Source organism: Cavia porcellus, unplaced genomic scaffold (assembly GCF_034190915.1).
Source record: "Cavia porcellus strain 051 isolate PalLab524CR breed Dunkin Hartley unplaced genomic scaffold, mCavPor4.1 scaffold_22, whole genome shotgun sequence".
In the NCBI taxonomy this organism is placed as follows: Eukaryota; Metazoa; Chordata; class Mammalia; order Rodentia; family Caviidae; genus Cavia; species Cavia porcellus.
In genome coordinates, this window is record NW_026947505.1 from 49,188,539 (window position 1) to 49,214,475 (window position 25,937).

Consider the following 25,937-nt stretch of genomic DNA (forward strand, 5'->3'; position numbering starts at 1 on the left):
TTAGGAACAAGGGTTTTAATCAAGTCTGAAGACACTTATCATTAATGTTCATTGTCAATGCAATTTCTGATGTTGATGTCTCATTTGTCTAATACAGTACCCCAATGATTCTGTTCCTACAGAAGAATCCAGAGGAAGACAACTCAGGGAGAACACTGGGCTGGGAACCTGGGCACTTGCTGCTCACCATCTGTACTGTGCGCAACATGGAACAGCTCCTCCCATTCTTCACTGTCCTCAGCCAGGTCTTCAACAGCAAAGTCACAAGTCGGTGCGGAGGACACTCAGGGAGCCCTGTCCTCTACTCAAACACTTTCCCTAATAAGGACATGAAACTGGAAAACCACAAACCATTTTCCAGCAAAGCCCGGCAAAAAATAGAAGAGATGGTAGAAAAGGATTTTCTGGAAGGGGTGATAAAAACTTGAGTACCACCAGTGGTTTTGCTGCAGTTATTTAAAACAGACACACTGCTCTGAGTTGTATAGTTTCTTTTTCTTTTTTATATATGTAACAAAACACATTTTAGGTTGTATTTAAATATTTGTAAATAAGAGCTAATGTCTGAATGTGGCTGATTCAAATTTAAATATTGTTTGTTCATACTGATTATGGTGCCTACAAGAGCTTTCACTATATATATCTAATCCATTGGTTTATTGTCCTGAATTGTCTTAAACCTACCAAATATACACTACACATTTTTTCTATTGGTTTCAGGCTTGGTTTAATTTAGATTGGCTGAGGTTTTTTCCCTTCCGTTATTAACCATGTTCTAGTATCCGAACGGTTCACCATCAAAGGCTTAGTACATTTGATTTAGTTCTTCCACATTGAGTCACTGGTAGCAGTGAAGAAAAAGTGCACAGTTCTGTAGGACAACATGGACACCTTCCCCTGAGTGTGGGGAGAGATGGATCACTTCTCTGAATTCCTGCCAGCACTAAGCAGACAGGTAAGTTATCTTCTATCCATAATGACGATGTGCTGTAGAAAACCTGGTAGTAAAGTCTTTTCTGCTCTCCCCATTTACCACAGATGGGGAACAATACCTTGACAGGTAATGGTGACACCAAAGACATGACAAGATAATAGTAAGATTTAAGTTCTAGCATTCTGAATGATTTGTTTCTTGCATACATTGTAAAACTAAGCACTGAATCATATACTTAAGTGCCTAATATTTTATATTAGTGAGACTAAAATTATAGGTAAACTTCTTTAACAAGCATAAAAGACTTACCTATTTCTAAAAAAAAAAAAAAGTAGTGTTTAAGAAAAACAGAGTAGAAACAATCTAGTAACATACATATAAACATGATTATGATATTGTTACAGTTTTATAAAAGCTTTTTAAAAATCCAGTTTTCACAATGTAAAAATTATCCGCAGAAACTTGGTGTGGGTCTTTCTCCAATTCCTCCAGCCAGCTGAAAGACTGCCAAGCTCACTTCATGTGCAAGGCTATCTGCATTTTCCTGCAGATTACATTAAAGAGATAAGATAAGAAAGCTGTAACATCTACCATGCCACTTGTAACTCTGGGATAGCATGAGGGCTTCCTGATTTTCACTAACATATCCAAATTAAAACTTGTTTTCATCTTTCAGTGACAAATTCCCAGGTCTTTAAGTAAATGGAAAGCAAGTCAAATTCTTCTAAATAAGGTAAGTTTCAGATAATCCAGGGAATAAAATTAGTTATTCCAAATTTTTGAATAAATTCAATAAAAGCTGGTCACTTTAAAGGCAGGGGACCACAACTGGCCTAAGAGTAAGGAACGCTCAGGACAATAGTGACACACCTATGGCATACCTGTTATTTTTAATGTGTGAATTTTTTTTTCTAAACTGAAACCTAAGTACTCAGGTTTAATTGCAGTGTTGGCACTTTGTGTTAAGTAAGTGGGTTCTGGGTTGCAGTTTGGGCCCTCTTCTCTACATGTCTCCATCACTGTCTGAGGATCTCAGTTGTCCTCTCCAATCCACCAGGGCTACTCATTTACAGTGTCCCAAGGTGGACCATGCTTCTACCAGGCAAAGGAACGAAAACTACCAAGTCATATATAAATGTCTCCAATTCCCTGCCCAATTTACTGTAATTTTCTGTGCAAACACTTACATATAAGACCCTAAGACAAAAGAAAAGATGGATCATGCACAGAGGGAAAATTGTAAAAATCCCAGCCCAAGGACTGGGCAGGAAGATAGAATGTTCCAGGCTAAGCCTGAACTACAAATCAGGACCCCAATTCAAAAAAAAAAAAAAAAAAAAAAAAATCCAGACCATCAGTCTTGACCCCCAAGGTGAAATCAGTAAGTTGGTTTAAAAATGGACTACAAAGCTCATACTCTCATAAAGCAGAATTATCCACTTCACAGTACACAATATTAACACATGTCAAATTTACTCCTCTCCTGCTTTAAAAAGTCTAGAATAAGTCAAAAATAGTTAGGAAAAGGCTGAGGCAGTTGTCTTGCTGAATGTTCAAAGCCAATCTAGGCTACATAATAAATTCAAGGCCAATGTGACCTACATACTGAGACCCTGTCTCAAAAACAAAGGCAGGGCCGGGAAATAAAAGGTCTAATTTATTCAACTTTAACTATTCATGATAATCTTATACTTTTAATAAGATCCTAACAGGCTCCATAAATAACCTCCACAGTGAAATTTCAAATACTAAAATACGGTTCTCTGCTAGTGTTCCTCCCCTGACCCTCTGTCATTAGACCCTCACTGCCCATTTTTTTCAACGCTACCCCAGCTTACTTGTGAGTCGGCTTCTGCATATACTCGGATGACATCCTCTGTACCTGAGGGCCGGACAAAAGCTCGGGAGAGTTTGTACTTCTTCACCAGGTCACTGATCATCTCCTGTAGTCCAGGAGGTGTGACCACCTGTCTTTCAGCATCTGTGGTACTAATAACTCTCCTATCTGCAACCTAAAGAGGAAAAATTGGACATCTGTTACACTATTAAATCCCTTTCATAAACCAAACCTGCTGCTCAACATAACATGAATCTTCCGGTGGGAATCAACAGCACACCAGCACTTTGGCCTACTATATCAAAAAGTACAACACTCAGATAGTGAAATACGAGACTAAGATAAAATTTAAGTATTTTTTCCCCCAAGGTGAGAGCTGTTCCTTTAGCAAACCGAATTCTCCAGAAACTTCAGTAAAATCATGGCTGGTAAATACACAATTTTAAGTTCCTTATCATACCTCAGACCCCAATGATCTAGTAACTTTAGGTATTTTTTGTACATGTTCACAGTATATGACTATTCCTCATATGAGTGAATATTTGTACATAACCCATCTTATTTCTTATCCTCTCCCATTTGCTAAAGATCTCCCTATTATCTATTAGTTTGCTCTTTACATTTTAGATTTCCCATAAAAGAAGCCATGCACTATTTAAACTTGTGTGTCTGATTTATTTCACTTAACATTATGGTCTCAAGGTGCATCCATTTTCCCTACAGATTACTCCCGTAAAAACATGGAAACCTGTTACATAAGAGAGCTAAACTAACCTGAACAATTAGAAGCCATTTCTGGGAGTTCTGGCTTTAAAATCTGTCATGTAGGGGGCTGGGGATTTAGCTCAGCGGCATAAGCGCCTGCCTTGCAAGCAGGCAGTCCTGAGTTCGATCCCCGGTACTGATAAAAAGGAAAAAGACCAAAAAAAATCTGCCATGTAAATGCTACTGGAGCATATGTAAACTGGTTTTAGATTTTACTGTGCAACATCTAGCTTAAGGGAATATTTTTGTGAGCCAAAAATAATGCAAAGTATTTTCACTTGATAGGCTATCTGGGTTGTACTTCAAGATAACATGGGGTTGGGGTATAGAGAACATATAAGACAACACAACTCCGTTAAAAGCCAAGTGTATAAAAGCATATGATTTTGTGTTTTCACTATTCATACCTGTTAAATTTCCCATAATGTTTTTAAAGTGATGCATTAGTCATGCATAATATTCTTTAGAATAAAGTTGGAAACCAAGTATTTCTCAAACAATAAAATGGCTAAGTAGTTATTCTGTAATTTTTAAAGATGCAAGAAAATAGGCCTTATTTTATAAAACCATGAAATTCAGAGAAGTAACAGTTTCAGTTAATATTTAAAGAGACTAAAATTTCCCGCACCTTCACTTTGAGTTGTCTGTTTGGAAGATCCATGTAGAGAGCGTCCCACTGCTGTACAGTCAGGCCCTTCAGAGCCAGGATGGCCTCAATCACCAGCATGTCAGAGATGGCATCGCCAGCTGCCTACAAGGTGAGGAAACAAGCAAACCTTGGAACATTCTAGGAAAACCAGGTGGAATATCCTGTGCTGCAACTTCCCTTCATGCTACGTTATTAACTGGAGTATAAACTAACATGAACAGCAATAAGTATGGAAGGTAATAAAATATTTAACAGATTTCAAAAGAAACTCATGGGAAGCCTTTCATCCTCCTCTTCCTCTAAAAATATTAGGTTAGATAACTAAAGGCTTCCGCCTAACATCCTTGTGACTCAAATTTTTCTTTATGATCAAATAACTTTGAGATAGTATACCATGATGACAAAGGTACTACGGTGATATGGGAAAATGAGCTTTGGTGTAAGATCACCCTGAAGCTGGGCCCATATTCTAAACTTCTGTTTCTTCATTTGTGAAACAGGAACTATAATAACCTCTCTGCCTGTATTACAGAGGTATGTAAAGTGCTTCGTATGTACAAGACACTCAAATAATGGTCCCATTCCTTTTAACTGTCTTGATTATTGCTCTTCCATAGTCACAATCCAGTCTCAACTATCTGTCCCCACATGTATGTCCCCTCTCAAAGAAACAGCCAATTAGTTTTACTTAATTTCCTTAAGATGCTTCTTTTTAATTATAACTTAGCTGAAGCTGTCGATTCTAGGTGGCAGCTACTCACTGTACTACTTATTTTTCATCATAAAATGTAGGAAGAAGGAAGCATATTCAATGTTCTGTGACTTCTTTCAGCAAAATCTCAACAGCATATACACCAGTGCAGCAAAGAACCACCAGGCCAGGACTTGTTCACTTGAATGTTTTCACGCAAGTATCCACCACCCCATCATTTCTAACCTGATTAAATAAGTCAATGACATTTTCAAGCATCTTAGCAGCTTTTCCTTTATCGCCTTCTAATTCTTTTGCTAGTTGTTTTATTTTCATTTCCACAGCTTTACTAAACAGCGCCTGTAATAAAAGCATTAGAAATCAGTCACAAAACATCCACACCAGAATTAGAAATACTATTATGCTAGCTAAACTATTTTCCACTGATATTAACTCTGAAGAAACCGAGGGGGAAAAATGGCAGCCTTATGGCAAATTGACATGAGAACCCGACGGGTATCACAGGAAAAAACAGTTTATGGTTATAAAATTTATCAAAATGTAAACAGCTGATTAAAAAGACACCAGCTTGACAAAGGCTGAATACGCATTATGAGTACATTCTGGTTTCCCTTCTTCACCAGCTAAATCAGTGAGCTAGCTTAAAGCCTGTCTGTCCTGTGAAGAGCATGAGCTGCGCAGCATGAGAGAATGGATCTGTCACATTTCATCACAGGATGGACAGTGCAGTGGGTATTTATTACAATACATAGCATGTTCCTCAGGGTTCCTGTCATTTTGAAATGCCGTACCCATCTTTTTTAGTCATCCTTATACGCAAGACTGAAGAACAGCTGCACACAGTGCTCAACTTGATAAAATACATGTTTGTTGGTAAAATAAGGTACACACGTGGGCACCTGTTTTTATAGATTAGGTTCTACTGAAACACAGCCTTACCTGTTCATTTGTACTATATGAGCGGATAAGAGCAATTAGACGTGTGAAGCCTAAAATATCTACTATCGTCTCTAAAAAAAAAAAATTTACCAATCCCTGCATTTGGCCATTCAAGTTAATATTTAATTATATTTCATAACTTCTTTTTCGCTTTACATTTATGGTCGCTGGACACCAATTTTGAATTAATAAAGTGATTTGGTCTAGATTCAAATTTCCTGTTGGTTAACTTAATCTATAAAGGTGAAGTGTATAGACATAATTTTTAAAAATCCTGAGTCTTCCTGCTAGAGGATAGCTCCTGATGACCACACAAGCTGGCCTAGTTTGGCTTGTTGGTCGGTCTGCTTCCCTGCCTCTAGGCCATGTTCAAGCACAACAATTTATCTGGGAGTTTTCATTTAACCAAGGCATTTGTATTTTATAGGCCTCTTGCCCCCCAAGCTCCAAGAACGATCCCTTGGCCCTTATCTCTACACCTGGTAGGAAGCCAGAAAGGAACTGGGGAGGAGCTAGTCTTTGAGTCATTCCTTGAGCAGTCAATTTTGAGCAGTTTTTAACAAAATGGAGAAACTAGATCCCAGGGAAAAGGCAAGCCTCCTATTAATGATGCTTCGAGCTCCATTTAAAAGAAAAGGAGCTTTGGGAATCAGATTGTGATTGAAAAGTCTGTCAATTTTCAAAGCCTGTTTTCTCAGCTGTAATATAACCGTAAAAACTACAAATTTTTGTCCAAAGCACGTTGTGAAAAGTCAATGAGATCTGTAGTATTTCGTGCTTAATAAAAAATAGAAGGCTAGGAAATGTGGAAAGGAAAATCCTGAAGCTTAAGAATCTAAAAACTACTTAGTTATATACTCTTAAATGGTAAATTTTATGGTATGTGAATTATGTCTACAAATTTTTCTACATATTCACTGCTAAGAAAGATATTTAAAAATCTAATATGCTATCACTAATTATTTTAAATTTATTTCCAGTTATCAAATTCTCAACTTTTAAGTCTTCAATTCACCACAGCTACTCAACTTCTTTTCCCTCCTATGACCAGGAAGGAAAGAAAATGAAAAAAAACTGATTTTTAATTATTAACAGAAAAATCAGCATTTCACAAAGAAAGATCATTAAAATCTAAAAGAACCAGTTTCACAACGTTTAAAAATGTATGTTAACCAAATAATCTTACTACCATGTAGTCATTACAGTACAGTATTACCTATCACTACCCAGACAGGCAATTCTTGCTGCTTTTTTTTGCTACTGCATATGGAAGTCTTGACCTTGAGCTTGCCAGGGAGGCGCTTGTGCCACTGAACTAAATCCCCAGCCCCCAGAAACACAATTCTTATTATTAAAAAAAAAAAAAAAAATGCCAGCTCAGGCCAGTTGTGATCTTTTAAGATAACTTACTGTGCCGTGCCCATTTGCTTCGAAATAAACTCCAATGTCAAACTCTTGAGCCTTGTGATGCAAATGTTTTACACCAGTTTTAGTGCAGTAAACAGGTACCTATTACATCCACAGGAAAGGAAACAACAGCAATTATTCAGGTGACAATCATTACTCCATACACACACAAAACGTGCCCCTATGAGGGAATGAAGGCACTGTGGAAGATCACAGCCAAAGCTAAGTCAGATGAGAGTCTCAAAAAGACAGTGGTAGGTTTTAAGTGTGACATCGCGCCATCTAAATTGTCTCAGCTATTTTAGCTACAGTATGCAGAATAGCTTACAGCAAGGGTATGTAAGCTTTTTTCTGGCAAAGGTTAACTAGTACATATTTTAGTTTGCAGTCCGTAACAAGTGTACATGGCTCTTTTCCAATCAAATCTTACAGTGGCAAGTTAGTGTTGGTCAAGCCACTGTTTGCCAAATCCTGGCTTACAAGATTAAGAAAGAGGACAAGTTAGGAAGTAGCCAGGACTAATCTAAGTAAGAAATTATAGTGGCTGGATCAGTCACGATCAATAGACATACCATGAATATATATATTTATTAACATTAAGAATGTTTGAGAGAAAAAATGACTTAAGAGATCAACAGCTGCTCGCCCTTAGGAGACTTCAGGAATGGCTCAAGAAATGGACATCTATGAGACTTAAGGTAAAATTAAAATACAAACATACACCATATAACAACGTTCTTGTCAATGACAGCGTGAACTACAATGGTGCCTTAAGGTTATGTTACCCAGTGACATCATAGCCGTCTTTGTATTAATGACATTCTGTATGTTTACACAATAACTGAATCACCTGATTATATAACATTTCTCAAAACAAATTACCAATGTTTAAACAGTTAACCTAAGTACTAAGCATTCCTGTGAAAAACAAATCTGGGCCCCTGGTAGAGATCCTTTAATCATAAAAGTATCAAGAGTATAAATATTTAAATACAAAATTTTACATAGTAAAATCTATTCAAATCATAAATTTTCCACCTTCTATTTCTCTTAAAAAAAGGAAATCCACATAAAAACTCATATTTCCACTTCTAAGAATCTGACTAAAGCAGTTGGCCTGGGCACACTTCTTCCCAGTCTTTAGTCAGTTATGGCACTCATTCACTTGACCGTGTCCAGATCCTGAAGGAATCTGAAATGGCTTACACAAGAGTGAGAAAAACATTGCACTAAATAGTAACTAGAAAAAGGGTAAAGGGAAAGGGATTACCAACTATGGCTATGACGTTAGAACAGTTAGTATGGTACGTTACAGGAAGTGGCAATCAGATGGATGAAAATAATTAGAAACAAAATCTATCAAGCTAGAAACCCAATCTTCAAAGCAGACGTGAAGGAGCAGTTTTATTACACCAGAGTGTGATATACATACACATCATAGGCAAGTTGCTAAGAAGCTCGCAAAAACAGAAAGAAAGCTGGTTCACCCTTTAATATAGCCAGACACATTCTACAACAAGTTCTCAATGTAAAACATGACTGATGATAAAGATTCTTCCCTGAATAAACTCAAACTAGGTTCATGTGAGTGCACCTAGGTACCAGCTTTGAACATGTGATCAAGAACCTAATTTTAACAAGAATTCTGCTAAACTGGTTTAGCCTGAATCCCTTAGCTGGAAACCTACTTACCGTCCAAAAACAGCCAAATTCCTCATCTTCACTGTTGCACATGTAATATCTGATCACCCTGTCATAAATTCTATTTAGCCAGAATTTGCTTTAGTCAGAATATCCTTTTTTTTTTTTTTTTTTTTTTTTGTCTTTTCCCTTTTTATCGGTACCAGGGATCGAACTCAGGACTGCCTACTTGCATGGCAGGTGCTTATGCCGCTGAGCTAAATCCCCAGCCCCCCAGAATATCCTCTTTTACCGTGATGTTCCTCTCAGCTGCTGACCACCAGCACCTACACAAACACCCTTCTCCTCAGCTATAAAATCTCACGTCTCCGTCTCCCTGTTGTATTTGGAATTGAGCTCTGTATCTCTGACTGTAAGATTCCATCACACAAACCTACCTCATCACAACAGTCCTGAATATAAACCTGCTTCACCATTTTAAAAGGTGTCAGAAATAATTCTTATTTAGTATTAGTCCTCAAATTACAGGCCTCAAAAATACCATTTATGATCATAGTTTATGCTAAATTTCCCCATAGAAAGGGCTTCTGGTTAACTGATTTTACCCAAAGGAATATTGAACACCTAAGTAAATCTTACGAAATTCAAATTAAAGGTTGTATTTGTAAGAGGTGTCATCAGGCCCTTAAGAAATAATGTTGAGTTATGAAACTAGGCTACTTGGGCTTTAAAAAGATTTACACTGATCACAAAGGGCCAGAGAAAGAACTGAAACTAAAATGATCTAAGAAAAGAAATGAGGAAAATCTCTCCCTTTTTTTAATCAGGGAAAATATCAGGTTTTTCTTATTTTTGATTTCTACTTATCCTTGCATGAACATAGCTCATCCTCAGAAATACAGCATGTAAACTATATGAGGACATCACCTACCTCAGAAATATTTTACAATTTTTAAGAAATAGAAAATAGGAGCTGGGGATTTAGCTCAGCGGCATAAGCGCCTGCCTTGCAGGCAGGCAGTCGTGAATTCGATCCCCGGTACTGATAAAAATGAAAAAGACTAAAAGAAAAAAAAAAAAAAGAAATAGAAAATAAAAATGGGGCAATACCTTCATAACTTCTTCAAGATATCGTGTTGAACTTCCATTTGCATATGCAGTTTGTACAACACCAATATTCAGATTTTCTCCAATCTAGACAAAAACAATATAAATTGTCATCAAAAGCATTGTCTGTGAAACCAAACATGAGACTTTTTAAGGCTAACAAAATCAGCCAGTTCAACTGTGTCTTAGTTTATGCAATAAGGGACTTACTGAAAATACGTATGCCAAAAAAAAAGTTTTCAGCACTATTTTAGAGGGAATCCTTCTTAAAGAAACTTGTCTCCCTATTTTTGTTTTTTATATTTTTAATAAAAGTACTTACCGAATTCTTAAAATAGCTTTTCCCAGTTATAATTTATAATTTCACCTTAAAAACCTGAAAAAGATTTCTGTAAACAAGGAAACAAACATTTCTATCATAATAAATATCCAAGATGATATTTTCTGTTAGCATTTGGGAATTTATGATGTAATGGTGGAACTCAGTTATAAAGAAATCAAAACAATAAAGCTTCAAATCATAAAAACTAGTCAGTATAAGAAGAAAAGAGTACCTCGGGTTCTAAAACTGGTGTCTCAATGTTGACAGGATTGGAATTACTGTTTCTTTTTGTATTTTTTTAGCCACAAATGTGAAGAACTTCCCATAAATTATGCCTCTGACACATTCAAATGACTGACATGGAATGACTTGACTAAAAAATGTGGTTTCATAGGGCAACCAATCTACCATCATACCTCCAACAGGAGTTCTTTAAGGAAACTGCTAATTAACGTTGCTATCTTGTCTCCATCTATAAGATGAAACTGACCATCTTCATTCCGATAGTAATACACAATTCTGTCTGCGTCTCCATCAAAGGAACAGCATCTTTCATTAGGCTTCATTTCCATTCCTAATGCACAAGGTAATTGAAAATATATGTTAGTTTTAGAAACAGGAATAAAACTCAATATGAAAAATTTTAAGCTTTTCTTTTACACTAGTAATTAGGGAAAATTTCTTCAATAAAGCATGATCAGAATTGACCTGGCGTGTTACATATATAGCATGCTCAGTATAAATTTTCAAGAGATGTTTAAAATTATCTTTCCAGATAAAAACCAGTCTTAATCTTCAAATGTCCAATTTATTAGTCACTTTTACAAGTCAAATTACTTCAAAATGGGAAAGGAACATTAAAAAAATCTATACTGAAACTTGCTGTAATACTACAAATTCCACTTTTTTTTTTTAATAGTCCTGGGGACTAAATACACTGTGCTACAGCCCCGACCTTCACTCTGAAATAAAGCTCCACTGTGCTGCTCAGCCTGGTCTCCATCTTACCATTTTCCTGCCCCAGCCTCCAAGAGTTCGAGGACAAGTGCACACCACTGCACCTGGCTTAAAATTCCATTTTACAAACCTGTTGGTTTGAGTAGACAGGTTTCCTCTGTAAGTTTCTGAAAGTTACAGGGATTTCTGAATATAATCTAACTAGTACTTTGGTATCCTTTGTATCTAAAAAAGTAATCAGCAATACATATGTGCTTTAATTCTAAAAGAAATAGTTTTTATTTGTTCACAGCACCAAAAAACACTGGCAATGAAGAGATAAAAATTACACCCTGTAAGAGATCACTAATGGGCTGCTAAAACAGGTAAAGCCATGGAAACCTTGGCAACTATCAAAATATGTGGCTGATCTTCAGCCATAAGCAGCAGAGTAGCAAAGCCAATACAGGGCAGCTAGGAAATGAAAGGCTTTGCCAGGAATGGGAGGAAAAGGTTGCCTGTAAGACACAATTCAAGGTTTGGACGGCAAGGCTTGCTCACACTGCGGTCCCAGTGCTTAGAGAAGCAGAGAGCTTAAAATAAGTAAATGGATAAGTGAGTGAGACAGAAGTAAATGTCAAAACAAGCAAATCAATGAAAACAGTCTCAAAATGGTTGACAATTAAAATTTTAAATGCTAACTATACTGAGGCAAAATGAGGGAACCACAGGAAGTGTGTGCATTTCTAAAATATGTCATATTTAAAGGTTGTGGTAGCAAATTAATGAAGTATGAAAAGCCATTTTGTGATTTTTAATAAAGATGATAGGATTCCAGTATTTTAAAAAAATCACAGAATTTTTTAAAAAATGTCAGCTACTGCACTAAACACACAAGCAAACACCCAAACCAACACATCTATAGGCCAGGTTTTGCTTCCAGGCTGTAACTTAGGATCCAATGCAACAAAGTTAAATTACATTCCCTTCTATGGTGTAACTTGCGAAGATGCGGTAAAAGATGCTGCTGCTTACACTTGCTGTCTTTAGATCAGTATTTCAAAGTGTATTCACCAGAGCTTCACCATCAACAAAGCCTGTGAACTGGCAGAAATGCTATGAAATCATACCCCAGCCCCAGCAAATCAGAAACTGGATGGGGCCCCTAAATCTGTGTACCAATAAGGCAATTCAGATTTGTGCTAAGGTCAGGGACTCAGTGTCATTTTCTGACCCTGCTTTCTCTAGCAGATTTCCTATCAACTAGAAGCAGGTATGACAAATACACAAAGTATACTGTTTTGAATGGCACTGACAATTAGGAAGATTCTCAATGTCTAAGTGGCAGAGCAAATACCAGCTAAATGATTCTTAACTCCTGTGACCACTCTGGCTTGCAAATGAGATTGGCCCCAAAGAATTCTAAAGACACGGTTTCACAGTGCTGGTCATACACACCCTCTGGAGGTTTCTGATGGCTTTTCACAAAGTCGGCCCCGCATAAATGGTTGAGCTTCCCTTTGGTCCCATCATTATACAGCTGAACTGATAATCCCTGTGAGAAGTAGTGTTGCATTTCCTTTAGCTTCAGAGCCCCTATACCATTTGCACAGTCAACTTTAAGTGACCTGTATTCATCTCCACTGCAGGAAACCTTCAAAGAAAAGACACACGGAAGAAAATTTTCAAGTTATAAAAGGGAAATATAAAATTATACATACATATATCTTCCATTATTTTAGTTAACTAATCTTTTTAACCCAGAAAACAAACACATATATATTGAGAGAGAAATTATAAAACACCAAAGTAAAATTTAAAAATCAACCTGGTCACTGAAATACTTTCACTTATTGAACAACTTGTGGAAATGGAGATTTAATACAATTTAGTCTCCAGTGAGCAGGATTCCTAAGAAATCTTACAGTCTGTATAATCTGACAGTCATTCAAACGCAAAAGCAAGTCCACAGAGGACTATACAGTTAGTAGGCTACTCAGACCAGAATCTAGGGGCGCTCTAGAGAAAACAGAAGCCACATTTATGTGAAAGGGAGGAGAAATGACAAGCTAAGATTCATTGTTTGATACTGTTGCATTTTAACTATGAGCAAAGTATTTTTCACCTGTTTGGTAAGCGCCACGAAAGCCTTAGAAAGCTTCTGGTAGTAACCTTCTGTGGTCGCCTTTCCGTACTGGCCACTGGTGTTTCGACAGTAAACCATGTAGTGCAGCTGGGGTGTCGTTAGTAAGCCATAATCTGCCCAGAAAAACAAAACATAATTCGGCACATTTCGCAACAAAGAAAAACGCTTACATGCATTCATACTTTTAAGATTTTCAAGGTGACAAATCCTCTTTGTAAAAAGGCATCTCGGGGGCTGGGGATTTAGCTCAGCGGCATAAGTGTCTGCCTTGCAAGCAGGCAGTCGTGAGTTCGATCGCTGGTATGTATAAAAAGGAAAAAGACAAAAAAAAAAGGCATCTCAAGACTGAAGCTGTAGCTCAGTGGTAGGCACTTTGCCTAGAATGTACAAGGCGGGGGATTCAATCCCCAACAGCATCAAAAAGGCATCTTGACCTCACAGTGCATCTCAAGTGGTAAAGCACTTGCCTAACATGTATGAGTTTGATCTCCAGACCAGAGGGTAAAAAGGCATCTTGGAAAACTTAAAAACACTTTTTTTAATTGGTGTTTTTTGTTGTTTTGTTTTTGTTTTTGTACTAGAGATTGAACTCATAACCTTGAGCTTGCCAGAGAGGCGCTTGTACCATTGAGATAAACCCCCAGCTAATTGGTGTATTTTTGCAATACATAATAATGTTCCTTGTGGAGAACTGGTACATATACATATCACTAACTTTCAAACTATTATCTACATGCACAAATATCCACTAAAAATCACCACAACTGTATTTCACATATTCAATTCTGAAAAAATGATAAATTATTAATATAAAGTAATCATTTAGTGGCTATATAAATATAAAATACAGAAAAGTAATAATAGAGTTTTGCTTCCAGTAACATTGTAAACCACCTAAGTCAGATGAACCATCCCCCCAAGAGCCACCAAAAATGCTGTATAAAAGAGAAAAATCTCTTTAGATTCAGAAGAGTCAGGCTAAACTCTTGAAGACAGGGATTTCAAGATCTGAGCTGAGAGAAGCCAGTTTGGCTCTAAGGGCATTGCTGTCAAGTAGAAACAGGGCTCTGTGTTTCAGTACAAAGAACTAACACGGGGAAACCAGGAGACCAGACTCGGAACCCTCAACAGATTACCTGTTTGTTTTAAGGAGCAGGCGGGAATGAATCCCTCCAAGTCCGCACTCTCAGGATGGCTGTCTTGCAATAAGCAGAGCAGAGGAGGAAAACCTGCCCTTCAGGACCGGACCACAGATAGCTCCAGGGCACGTCACCACAGGGGTCCCGAGGAAGGAAGTTAAAAGCAGACCTGGCCCTGGCACTGCCCTGGGCAACCAGCAGAAGAAAGCACCAAATCTTGCTCAAAGGAATCACTTTTATCATAAATCTTAAAAATGCCCCACAAATAATTTTCTGAGAAAACAGTTTCCAGTCAGACACAACGAAGTACACAAGAAAAGCACCGTGAACAGGAAACCAGCGAAAGGCACAGCAGAGAGGGCCAGTACTCAACAGGTGAACACTCAGGGACTAAAAGTCCACCGACTTCAAAAGGGTAAAAAGGCACCATTTTAAGTTGCTGTGCCCTGCAAGTTGTACAAGAGAAATGATATTTCATGAAGGCAACTTTAGTTCTGACATAAGGAGAAGGAACGAAGTAGGAGAGCTCAAAAAAGAGTGAACAATACCTCACACTAGTTAAATGGAAGTGTTTATTCCAAAAGACATACTAACGGCAGAAAGATTTTGTGAACAATATTAAAATTACCAAACAGTCATAACATGACTATTACATGTACGGATTAAAAGTTGTCATTATCTATCAAAATTTTCCTGTTTCTCATGGTTTCATCTCTCCGGTGTGAACTACTGTACGTACAGCACGGGTCTAACTGGTCTCTTCTTTACAACTTTTCCTTCTCTAACAATAGTCAGTGACTCACTTTAAAAAAAAAAATTGGTGATCCTAGAACTCTCAGACTGAGACCGGAGGATTACAAGTTCAAGCCCAGCCCAGGCAAGTTGGTTTCTTAATGAAAATCTGCCTCAAATAAAAAGTGGCCTGGGATGTAGTTAAGTGTGAAGGTTCTGAGTTAAACTCCCAGTACTATACAAAAAAATAAATGAAATAAAATTCAACTGAATCCCACTGCATTTGGAATACAACCTAAATCCTTGCTGTGACCTACAAGGCTTAGAATGATTTGGCCTCTGCTTTTGTCCTTTATCTTCTAGTCTGCTAGCTTCTTTATTTTTCCTGGGCTGTAACTATGATAATCCTTCTTAACAAATACACCAAGCTAAAGAGAAAAATAGGCAAGAGATTTTTAAAAAAGTCATTTTCAAACTTTTTTAGACATGTACACTAAACACTGGAACAATGATAATTCTGGAGAGAGAAGTGAAAATGCCAAAGCACAGGAATCATTCTGAGAATAGTAAAAAAACAAAACAAAATATAGGTTTAGACCCAAGATGGAGCAGGCTACCTCTATGAACGCATCCCTCAGATGCTGCTTTCCATCATGCAGAGCGTGGCCTGTAGAAAGGTCAGGGAATGTCCTTGATGAGACACAACCATCATTTCTGCATTGGTTCTCACAAAATACATGAATGCATACCATGTATAGTAAGTGAGACTCAACTCAAGCCACTGTTTCCGCTACCCGCAGAAGCTGAGAGGCATGTCACGGTAAGACAGGTTTTGCATTGAGGGTAGTGTCACAATGTAATAGACTATTGGTGACTGTCCACAGCATGTAGACAAAAATGTCTCATAAACTACTAATGAAGAAAGGTTGTTGGGGTTAAGGCAGGAAAAACGATCATCCAGAAATCAGGTAGAATAAGCAAAATGGCCCTTTATCAAGAACTAAAAGAGGGGCCAGCAGAGACACTCAATAAGGAACGTAAGTAGAAGCTGAAGAAAGAAGTTTTGACTGTGGAAGCTGCGAAGACATCAAGTGAAATAAAAACTTCAGAACAGGGGCTGGGGATTTAGCTCAGCAGCATAAGCGCCTGCCTTGCAAGCAGGCAGTTGTGAGTTTGATCCCCGGTACTGATAAAAAAAAACTTCAGAACATATGTTCTTAAGGTTATTTTTAGGACACAGATCTCTGCAGGTATCTGACAAAACACATGTAGCTTTTCCCTAGAAAAGCCTTTATGTATGTAACCCCAGAGGGCCACAAAGTCACTATGGCTTACCTAGAAACTCCACAGGTCCTGGGGCCAGCTTAAGAATCCCCACTTGACTGTGCCCAGACAATCAGGTGATGGGAGGTCGGAAGAGTGTCTGGGAAACTTCTCCTCGGAGAGGCAAAGGAAGCCTCACCTGCAGCCAGCCGAGGACCAGCCACAGAAGGAGGGACACACACAAGGCTGAGGAGCTCACAGAGCCAAGGCCAGACCCACTGATAAAAGCACACCGAAGCAACCACAAAGGTTTCAAAGTCCAGAGAAGGTTCACTTTCTTAATGAGTAACATGTGACACTAGGAGAAACTGACCTCAAATCAGAGTGTCACTGCCTTCACAAGACAAGAGAAGCCTCCACTGGACTGCGTTTCAACTCCTTTGATAGGAAGCACCATGATTATCTGCAGGCCAAAGATGTTTTCCATCCATGTTTGACAGCTGATCAGTTATTAGGGAACACCTAAAACTGACTCCAAAAACCCAAAACGGAATTCTATCACCTCCAAAAAACTTTTATACCAAGAAATCCTGCCTTCCTAAAGTAAAGTTATATCAGATCAATGTTTTCTACACATAATTTCTTATAGTACTCCCATAGGCTTAACAAACCTGCCCAGGAAAAATCTGAAACATTATTGTAAGTTAAAAACTTTATACCTAAAAGTTAATTTTTTACACTTTTATTATTCATCTGTAATTTCAAACCGTAGAGATATATTTTACAATTTTTTAAAAAATTAATTTAATTTACAACTAAGGATAGTTACCTACCATGGAATTGACTTCCTAAAACAGTTACTCCGTCTATTACAGACTGGGAGAATTTCTCACTGCTGGGCCTAGGAAAGACAAGGAAGAAAAACAATGCATCTTTCCTGGAATCAACAGAGTTGCTGGTCAAGAGGGCAAACATACTACCAATTTCAAAATAATAAATTTATTGCATATGTGCTGAAACCTAAAGATACCCTCAAAGATACAGGTAAATTATAAAAATTTTCCAGTCGCCTTTCAAAGTCAATCTCTTGGAAAACCTTTGGCTTTTAAATTAATTTAGAGAACAGCTAAAAAGGATAACCTAAATATGTCACAGCCAAATACCTTTCCAAATATAACTAAAACAACATAGATGATAAACGAGTAATAAAGCAACAATAGTAATTAGTAAAGTCTGTAAAATTAGTAAAGTCTGTACTGGATGTTAAACTACTATGAATATAGAACCTACTTTTTCATTTTATAATATCAGAAAGATCTAAAAATAAGGAAGACCTTTATATAATTTCCTTTTAGAAGAAGATATAATCACTTGAATTAGTTTATCAAGTAAGGAGTCAAATATATGTAGGATAATAATTTACTTCAGGATATAAATCACCAGTTTTTCCACCTATAAATCCACTATCACTGGTACCTACAATACAATAACACAATAAAAGGTGAAACACAATAAAGACTCTCTGGATAGAAACTCCATAAAAGGTGAAAAAGTCCAAGCTATTACGAAAATGAGGAAATATTTCCTTTTGAAAGAATCTACAGCTAAAACCAGACTTTATGCCAAAGACAGTGCCAATCGTTCAAAGTACTATACATCTTACAAAAATGATATGCTTTTGTAAAAAAAAAAAAAAAGGCAAAAGCTGGCAAATATAATACAAATTACTGTTTTCAGTCAACTATAAAACAAGTATTTTTACAGACAGCTGTATACATAGCAATGGATTACAACAGATACAATAACATAGATTACAAAGAAAATCTGTAAAGATAATGAGTTAAAACTATGTGTTCTCACTCTGTGAGAGAAAAATCCTACAGACTGCTCTTATGCCAGGAGGTATTTTGCATGTATTAATTCTCATAAGAACACTGCAATAGGCCTAATGATCAACAGCGTTTGGAGGAGGAAACAGAAGCTCCAGGATAATAATCTGTCCTAACTACATAAGGCATACATGTGGAGTTCAAACTAGAATTGAAATCTAAAACCCCAGCTGCAGCTGTGCATCAGCTCCTCAGAAAGACCCGTCCGGAGACGCGGCTCAGGGAAGCTCTGCTCTCCTTCACTCTTCCCATCTGTTTTGGGGACTGAAACCAATGCAGTCATTCACATTGCAGTCACACTGCCTCTGCAGAAACTCACCTGGTATCTCTCCCAATAACCACAAAGGCATCTTGCTGCAGATCCACAGCTTCGCTCTCACTGATGCCAACAAGCACTCTCTGCAGATCTTGCTCCTCAGCATTTGCCAGACAGGTAGCGTGCTCCTCCCAGGATGGTGCCAACATTTCACCCAAAGGATCGATCAATTTCACACCATTGTCTTCCTTCCAAGCAAAATAAACAGTAAGTCATCTGCACATATCCATGAGAGCATTCTTGCTGTCAGAGAGCTCAGAGAGCATTCTTGCTGTCTTCTCCCCAAAAACACACAGGAATGGCTGAGCAGATTCAGAAGTTACCACCTAATTATAATGGTGCTACAGGTGTTTTAGTCCAGTATCTCATTTCCTTCTCATGACAGCCTATCGATCTAGTTAAGACTCTACTATTACTGCAGCATACAGATAACAAGTTCAGAGAGATTAGGGAATATGCTTATGATCATACACCTATAAATATCAGTGCCAATGTTAAAACTTCAAGTCCATCTTACTTAAACCTAACAACTGTAATGCTACACAAGTTTTTCTACAAAGCCGTTATGTCTGTGTCTCTTATTAGCACACAATGCAGCAAGGGACACAACTGGCCACTCACTGTGCCTCTGGACTCTCTGAGCAGGTGTCTAGCACACCTGCCACAGGCTGACTCCAGGTGCTGGTCTGCTCAAACTCCTATTTTAAAAAAAGTACACTTTAGAGTGAATGTCAATTGAAACAGCCCTGAACTGTTCTGAAAAATGCTTCTGGAACCAGCAATAAATGTGAGGTTCTTCCTACACATCAATAAATTACAGTGATTTATATGTTTAGATGCATTTGGGGGTCACGCATTTAGAGTTCAGAAAAGCAATATCTTCATTTTAGGGGAAGAGGTTACCACCCATAGTTTAGACTTATAGAGCTTCTACGTGTTGGTGATTTAGCTACAAAGACAAAAATCTCATGCCTTAGTAATTAAAGAGAAGCATATTATTCAAATTGTGTAGTAGCTGACTAGAAGTAAGAGAAAATAGAAGTTAAATTATGTCCAAACAGTAGCTCAGCTTGGCATAGTAGCATATCCATGTAATTCCAGCTCCTCAGGAGGCTGAAGCAGGAGGATTAAAAGGAAAATTAGTAAGAGCCTATATCAAAATAAAAAGGGCTAGCACTGCAGCTCAGGGGAAAAGCAAGCATCCAGCATGTGTAACATTGAGTTCAATCCCCTGCACTGTAAAAAAAAAAAATCCAAGATACAGAAATAACCTAAGAATCACTCACATATGAAAGGATAAAGTGTGATATACACACAGAAATATACAGTATTCAGCTTGGAAAGAAAAAGAAAGAAAATATTGCTGTTCGCAACAAGATGGCCAAACCTGGAGAACATTATGCTAAGTGAAACAAGCCAGGTATAGAAAGATACCACATGATCACTCATCATGTTGCCGATAAGTGGCTGAATTCATAGAAATAGTAAAATGATGACTGCAAGAGGCTGCATGCGGAAGAAACATGTTGATTAAAGGCTATAAATTTAGAGTTGTGACAAAGTTGTGGAACTAATATATCATAGGGACCATATTTAATAATAATGCACTATATACTTTGTTAAATGCAGATCTTAAGCATTCTCACTACAAAAAACCTGCAACTGAAGTGATGAGCACGTTAATTAGCTTGCTTGTGGCAATCATTTCAATAATATATCACTATACCAAAATGTGACATTGTTCAACTTCAATACATACAGTTTTTATTGTATCTAGAGCTGAAAAATAAAAATAATTATGTCCAAAGAATACTTTCCTTAAAACTATAATTGTTCTAAAGACTAAAACCTCATCAATATTCTACCCAAAACTCACTTCTGGATCGCTAGCCCCAGTTGGCGACTATTCAACTGGAACAGGAAACTACTGTGTAACTATTTAGAAAAAGCCTGAATTATTCCAAAATGTCTTTTCAAAGGTTTGCCTTTCTCCCACCTATTTCCATCTGTGTAATCACTGGTTTCCTAACAGTGGTTTCACTTTTTAACTATTAACACTGCCCTCAATTCAACTCCTGTAAAGTGGAAAGACATTATGTTACTTCTCTAATATGGACATGTTCCATTTCATTCTCTTCATACTCTCTACTAAGTCATGAACTAAATGACCACTCTATTAAGAAAGCTCTTTAGAAGCCACTGGTGCATACACATAAGGCATCTTCCTACAATTAGAATTTGTATTTTGGCTGCTGACTCAAGGTTTTAGTCTTGCAATTAAGGGCTGTGTTAACAGAGCACTGCATGCATTACCTCAGGATTGTGCGACGCTGTGACCATAACTCCTATGGTGGACTTTGTCTGTTTTGACCTCAGGACCGCTAATAATCCCATTCGGTACATGATATGATCAAGATGTTCTGCATTTGCTCGAAATCCAGCAGTCCCATACTGAAGAATGAGTCCATTGGGCTTGGCATGTAATGTTGAATGTTTTGTAACAGCGTCTAAATCCATGTCTACAAAATTAAGGAACATTTTTCAGGTATAATAAATCTTTCAAGAACCATTTGCTCCAAAAGCTACCACTCCAAACCCAATTGGTGCTTCATTCTGAAGCTCCTCTAGGATCCATGTTTTAGTAGGCAAAAATAGCATGATACATTCCCAACATCAGACTGACTCAGAATTGGGCCTGCCAGGTAGATCAGTGCTAGCATGCGTGAGGCTCTGGTTTCACATGGGATGTGTAGGAAGGATGTGGGGGAGAGACCTAGAAATTCCTGCATAACTTGTATTGGGTCAGACCAGGGTAGACTGGGGCCAGAAATCAGTTTGCCCCAAATGACCTCCCACTTTGCTTCCAAACTATTCCAAAAGTGAAAATGGTTTACTAGCAATTAAACTAAAGATTTTACACCTAGATTCAGAGACCAACCCATCTTACAAAAGGGAAAACCTAAGCCCGGGCCTCAGTTAACCTCAGATCAACTGTTCATCTGGTGGGAGCGAGGCCTAATGTGAGATTCCCAAGTGCACTATATACCCCTCAAACTGCTGAGACATCTGCCTGGCTCATTTTGCGACTCCCAAAATCACACATTCCCAAAGAAAAAGCAAAAAGACAGTAACAGGTTTTTTTTCTTCAAGACTGCCCAGATTCCCTAATACACTTTGCAGAGGGTTCTTCACGTTCATAGGGAAAATCAAGCTCTAAATAAGCTCTAAAACTAGCCACATCTTCTAATAGCACCTTTGTCTTAACTTTAAAAAATCAAACAAGGACTTGGCCCACTACCATGTCCTTCTCTGGGAAACTTCATCTCAGTGGAACTTGGGGATTCCAACCTTGGCCGGGCCTCTCCGAGGTCCATTCGTAACACGTGCATTTTTGGGGTCACTTCACTCCCAGTGAGCCTACAGATGAGCAGTATCACAGCAACCAGCCTCGTCTTATTAAATTGCCCTTAACGGCTTCATCAAATAAAAATTTAAAGAAATAGTGAAAATGTTTCTGTCCAGTTGGAAAAAAGCTTATCTATCTCGGCCTCAAGTGACCCAATCTCTTTCACAAGGATGAATAAATCTATCTAAAAACTGACCAGTCGGTAATGTACCATCATTAATCACACGGGCGTAAAGCGGTCCCGTTAAACCTTGGAAGTTTTCAAAAATTACAAAAAACAAGATAACATGCTTCCACCCTGCAATGCGATGCAATTGCTTTCACTAAAAGTATATCTTCTAAGTCCTAACAGTGTGCTCTGGAAAAAGGGCACTGCAGCCCCTTCTCCGCATTCCACTTTCCCCCTCGGTCCGGCTCTCTTCCCAGCTCCGGGATCGCCGCGAGGCCGCCAGGTGCCGACCCCGGCCGGGCCTCAGCTCCCCCGGCTCCGGCCGCCAGCTCCCAGCAGTAGGCGTGTCCCGTGCGCGGTCCGAGGATCAATCGAGCAGCCTGCTCGCTGCTCCGCCAGTCGGCCGGAGATGCTGCCCGCCCGGCTCCCACGGGACCCCAGCAGACTGGAGCGTCCCCTTTCCGCCCCAAGTCTCGGGCGGCTCACCTCGGCCCAAACACGTCCTCCCGCTCCAGGAACAGGCTCTTCACCTCAGCCGGACCCCGGGCGCCAGCGCTCAGGACCGCAGACGTGGCCTTGCGTGGCTTCCGGGCCGTTGCCCCGCCCCCCGGCCAATCACGGCGGCGCCCCGCGGGCCCCGCCCCGGCCGCTGGCGTCTCAGGAGCCGCTCGCGCCTGAAGCCCTGCAACTGCGGCTCTGCGCCGGCTCCGGGCCGTTTCAGTTTAATGAGGAAGAAGGTGAGGCACGGCCACGGCCCAGGTTTTGGACCTGAGAGTCAGAGCAAGGGGATGGCAGCCTCCACGGCACATGCGGGCTTCGGGGGAGGCAGACGCCACGTCCCCGGGTGGCCAGAGCTCTTAGTTGGTCGTGGATGGGGTTAGGGGTGGAAGTAGTGTCCTCAGCCAGAGTGCCACCGGGCCCTGCATCCCTCTCCAGTTGTCGCGGTCATTCCTCACACCTGTGACTCCGGAAAGCCTTCTTGAGCCACCCTTCCCACCGCGCTGTCATTTTCTGTCTTTACCTCCAAAACACCCCAGCCCCGGGAATCCAGGCCGTCAGGAGATCTCGGGTGCCTCCTCAGGCGAGGGCGGATCCTGAGGAGACGGAAAGGCTCCCCGCACAACTTCCCGACCTCGGGACAGACTGGTAGCGGCCGTGGGGGTGGCGGCCCCTGCGCAAACCTAAAACCGGGTGGGATTGGGTCCACTTCCTGTCTCGGAATGCTGCCTTGCAGCGTTTCTGCAGGTGTCACTTGTAACCACCTGCAGCGCCATAGTTGCCAGCACCTGTTGAATCTGATTACTAACCTGATCACTAACTCTTGCTCCAGAGGTGAAGAGGGGGATGGTGGGGCAGGATAGAAATTGAATGTCAATGGATATCGTGTGTAGGGTGGGGAAGTGTTTGTGCATGTTACATTTTGGGCATCTGGAGATTAAACCGACGGTGTGAAGGTCCCAGTTTGTGCCCTCTCTGTGCAGCATTCCTGGGGAACTGCGTACTGGAAGAAGGATCTTCGGGAAATTTCCCTGGGCACCAGCTGACACCGTTAAGCCCAGAGTCCTTGGGCCTTTCCAGGTTTCCATGCAAGCCAATTCTGAGACATGTCTGCTTCAGTGAATGAAAGCCTTCAGCTTCAGCTGTTGGAGATGGAAATGCTGTTTTCTATGTTTCCTAACCAAGGAGAAGTAAAACTTGACGATGTAAATGCCCCAAGGAATATAAAGAGATATCTAGAAGGCACCAGGGAAGCGCTACCACCAAAAATTGAATTTGTGATTACGCTTCAGATTGAGGAGCCCAAGGTGGGTGCCTTCATTTGTTTCAGGTTTTGCTAAGTGCCCAGTTCCAGGTGTGTGACTCTACTTGTTTGGAAGCAAAACATGCAACATGGGCTGCTCTGTAAACTGTCCTCAGTAAATATCCCAAATTTTATATGAATATGCACACCTTTTAAACAAATATGTCCAGTCCTTTTATTGAAAATACATTATTCTTTTTACTCAGCCAATTTCTTACCATACCAGTTGTTATAGATCACCATTACAGATGCCATGATTTTCACAAGTTTAAGTATTACATGAAACCACATTAGCTTTTAAAGGAATGAATGTTTTTGGACTTTTAAGTTCACCTTATGCAGAAAGCAAATACATGTACAAAATTTGAATCTTAAAAGTGAATTTACTTCCATTATCATTGATTTCCGAGAAAGTAACATTGGACTGGTCATTTGAGAGCTGTTTTACCTGTTTCCTAACCATTCTCTGGGTGTTATGCTCTCTGAGGAAGCTTCCTGTCTCCCTAGACTGTATTCTCTCCTGATGGTTGCATACTTCAGTGGAACCCAGAAGTTTCTTGTGCTAATGCTTCTCACAAATGAAATCAAATACTGCCTACATGTAGTTTTTGTTATTTACATATTTTTTTGGTCTAATGGGTGTCTGTTTCACTAGACTAGACTTCATGAAACCCATACTGTGTAACTCTTCACTATTGTATACCAGCACAGGGCACTTAGAATGTGTATTTCAATAAACAATAAAAAGAATGAATGCCTACATGGAAAGAATTGTGTGCATATAAATTATATGGTAGATAGCTGACAATAGCAATGACTATTCCCTTTATTAAAGGCATGAGTTACAACTGATGAACTAGCTTGTGTGGTTTTATGGTGTTTAACTCTATTTGATTTTAATTTTAAGGTGGCAATTGACTTGCAAGTAACCATGCCTCACAGCTACCCCTACGTAGCATTGCAGCTCTTTGCTCGGTCATCTGATCTTGATAGACAACAGCAGCTACTTCTCAACAATGGTCTCACGTCTTATATAGGGACTTTTGACCCAGGGGAGCTCTGTGTATGTGCAGCAATTCAGTGGCTCCAGGAAAATAGTGCATCCTATTTCTTGAACAGAAAGCTTGAGCATGAACCGTCTGCACAAGCAAAGCCAGTCAAGAACACATTCCTCCGAATGTGGATCTACAGTCACCATATCTATCAACAGGACCTAAGGAAAAAGATTTTAGAGGTGGGGAAAAGGTTAGATGTGACTGGATTTTGCATGACTGGAAAGCCCGGTATAATCTGTGTGGAAGGTTTCAAGGAACACTGTGAGGAGTTCTGGCACACAATTCGCTACCCGAGCTGGAAGCACATTTCCTGTAAGCACACTGAAAGCATGGAGACAGAAGGAAATGGCAGGAACCTGCGCCTTTTCCATTCTTTTGAAGAATTACTTCTTGAGGCCCATGGTGACTATGGACTAAGAAATGATTACCACATGAATCTGGGGCAGTTCTTGGAATTTCTCAAAAAGCACAAAAGTGAGCATGTGTTTCAGATATTATTTGGCATTGAAAGCAAAAGTTCAGATGCCTAGGAAGTTACTGAGGTCTGTGCTTACAATTTCCCTCAGTCGGTGTTTTTATTAGCAAGACCAAGTAAAAAATACTAGTGGCTATGTGGCATTTTCAGTGAGAACCCTAATTCCAGGATCTTCACCTGGTAATGAAACAAATAGGCCTTGTGACTTTGAAAAGGCACAACTGTGATGTTCCCTTAGGTTCCTGTATTGTAATTTGAAAACTATTTCATTGCAAATAAAAAGTCCATTTAACCAGT

The 25,937-nt window shown here is 39.3% G+C and overlaps 3 protein-coding genes across 14 annotated transcripts in view; 2 read left to right on the top strand and 1 right to left on the bottom strand.

Moving 5' to 3' along the window:
- The window catches only part of Dop1a (DOP1 leucine zipper like protein A), a 120,248-nt gene extending 119,538 nt beyond the window's left edge, over window positions 1–710 (top strand). For all 10 annotated transcript variants that reach the window (XM_063233132.1, XM_063233137.1, XM_063233140.1 and 7 more), the window contains one exon: window positions 123–710. In XM_063233132.1, the coding sequence (XP_063089202.1) occupies window positions 123–428 (306 nt within the window). In that variant the 3' untranslated portion in view covers window positions 429–710. The remainder of the gene's footprint in view (window positions 1–122) is intronic.
- Pgm3 (phosphoglucomutase 3) lies at window positions 1–23,469 on the bottom strand. Of its 2 annotated transcripts, none has more exons than XM_063233152.1 (13): window positions 23,331–23,469; window positions 21,048–21,253; window positions 18,738–18,922; window positions 17,363–17,430; window positions 13,375–13,508; window positions 12,708–12,903; window positions 10,730–10,887; window positions 9,995–10,078; window positions 7,247–7,345; window positions 5,123–5,236; window positions 4,165–4,287; window positions 2,773–2,946; window positions 1–1,478 (listed from the first exon to the last, which is right to left on the bottom strand). In XM_063233152.1, exons 2-13 carry the CDS (start codon window positions 21,249–21,251, stop codon window positions 1,383–1,385), a joined length of 1,635 nt encoding a protein of 544 aa, XP_063089222.1. In that variant the 5' UTR covers window positions 21,252–21,253; window positions 23,331–23,469; the 3' UTR covers window positions 1–1,382. The 2 variants fall into 2 exon arrangements, with proteins under 2 accessions (XP_063089222.1, XP_013013392.1); XM_013157938.3 differs by lacking the exon at window positions 23,331–23,469 and adding an exon at window positions 22,796–22,934.
- Window positions 22,932–25,937, top strand: Rwdd2a (RWD domain containing 2A). Of its 2 annotated transcripts, none has more exons than XM_063233160.1 (3): window positions 22,932–23,046; window positions 23,791–24,114; window positions 25,018–25,937. In XM_063233160.1, the coding sequence occupies exons 2-3, from the start codon at window positions 23,914–23,916 to the stop codon at window positions 25,693–25,695; spliced, it is 879 nt and encodes a 292-aa protein (XP_063089230.1). In that variant the 5' UTR covers window positions 22,932–23,046; window positions 23,791–23,913; the 3' UTR covers window positions 25,696–25,937. The 2 variants fall into 2 exon arrangements, with proteins under 2 accessions (XP_063089230.1, XP_063089231.1); XM_063233161.1 differs by lacking the exon at window positions 22,932–23,046 and adding an exon at window positions 23,348–23,455.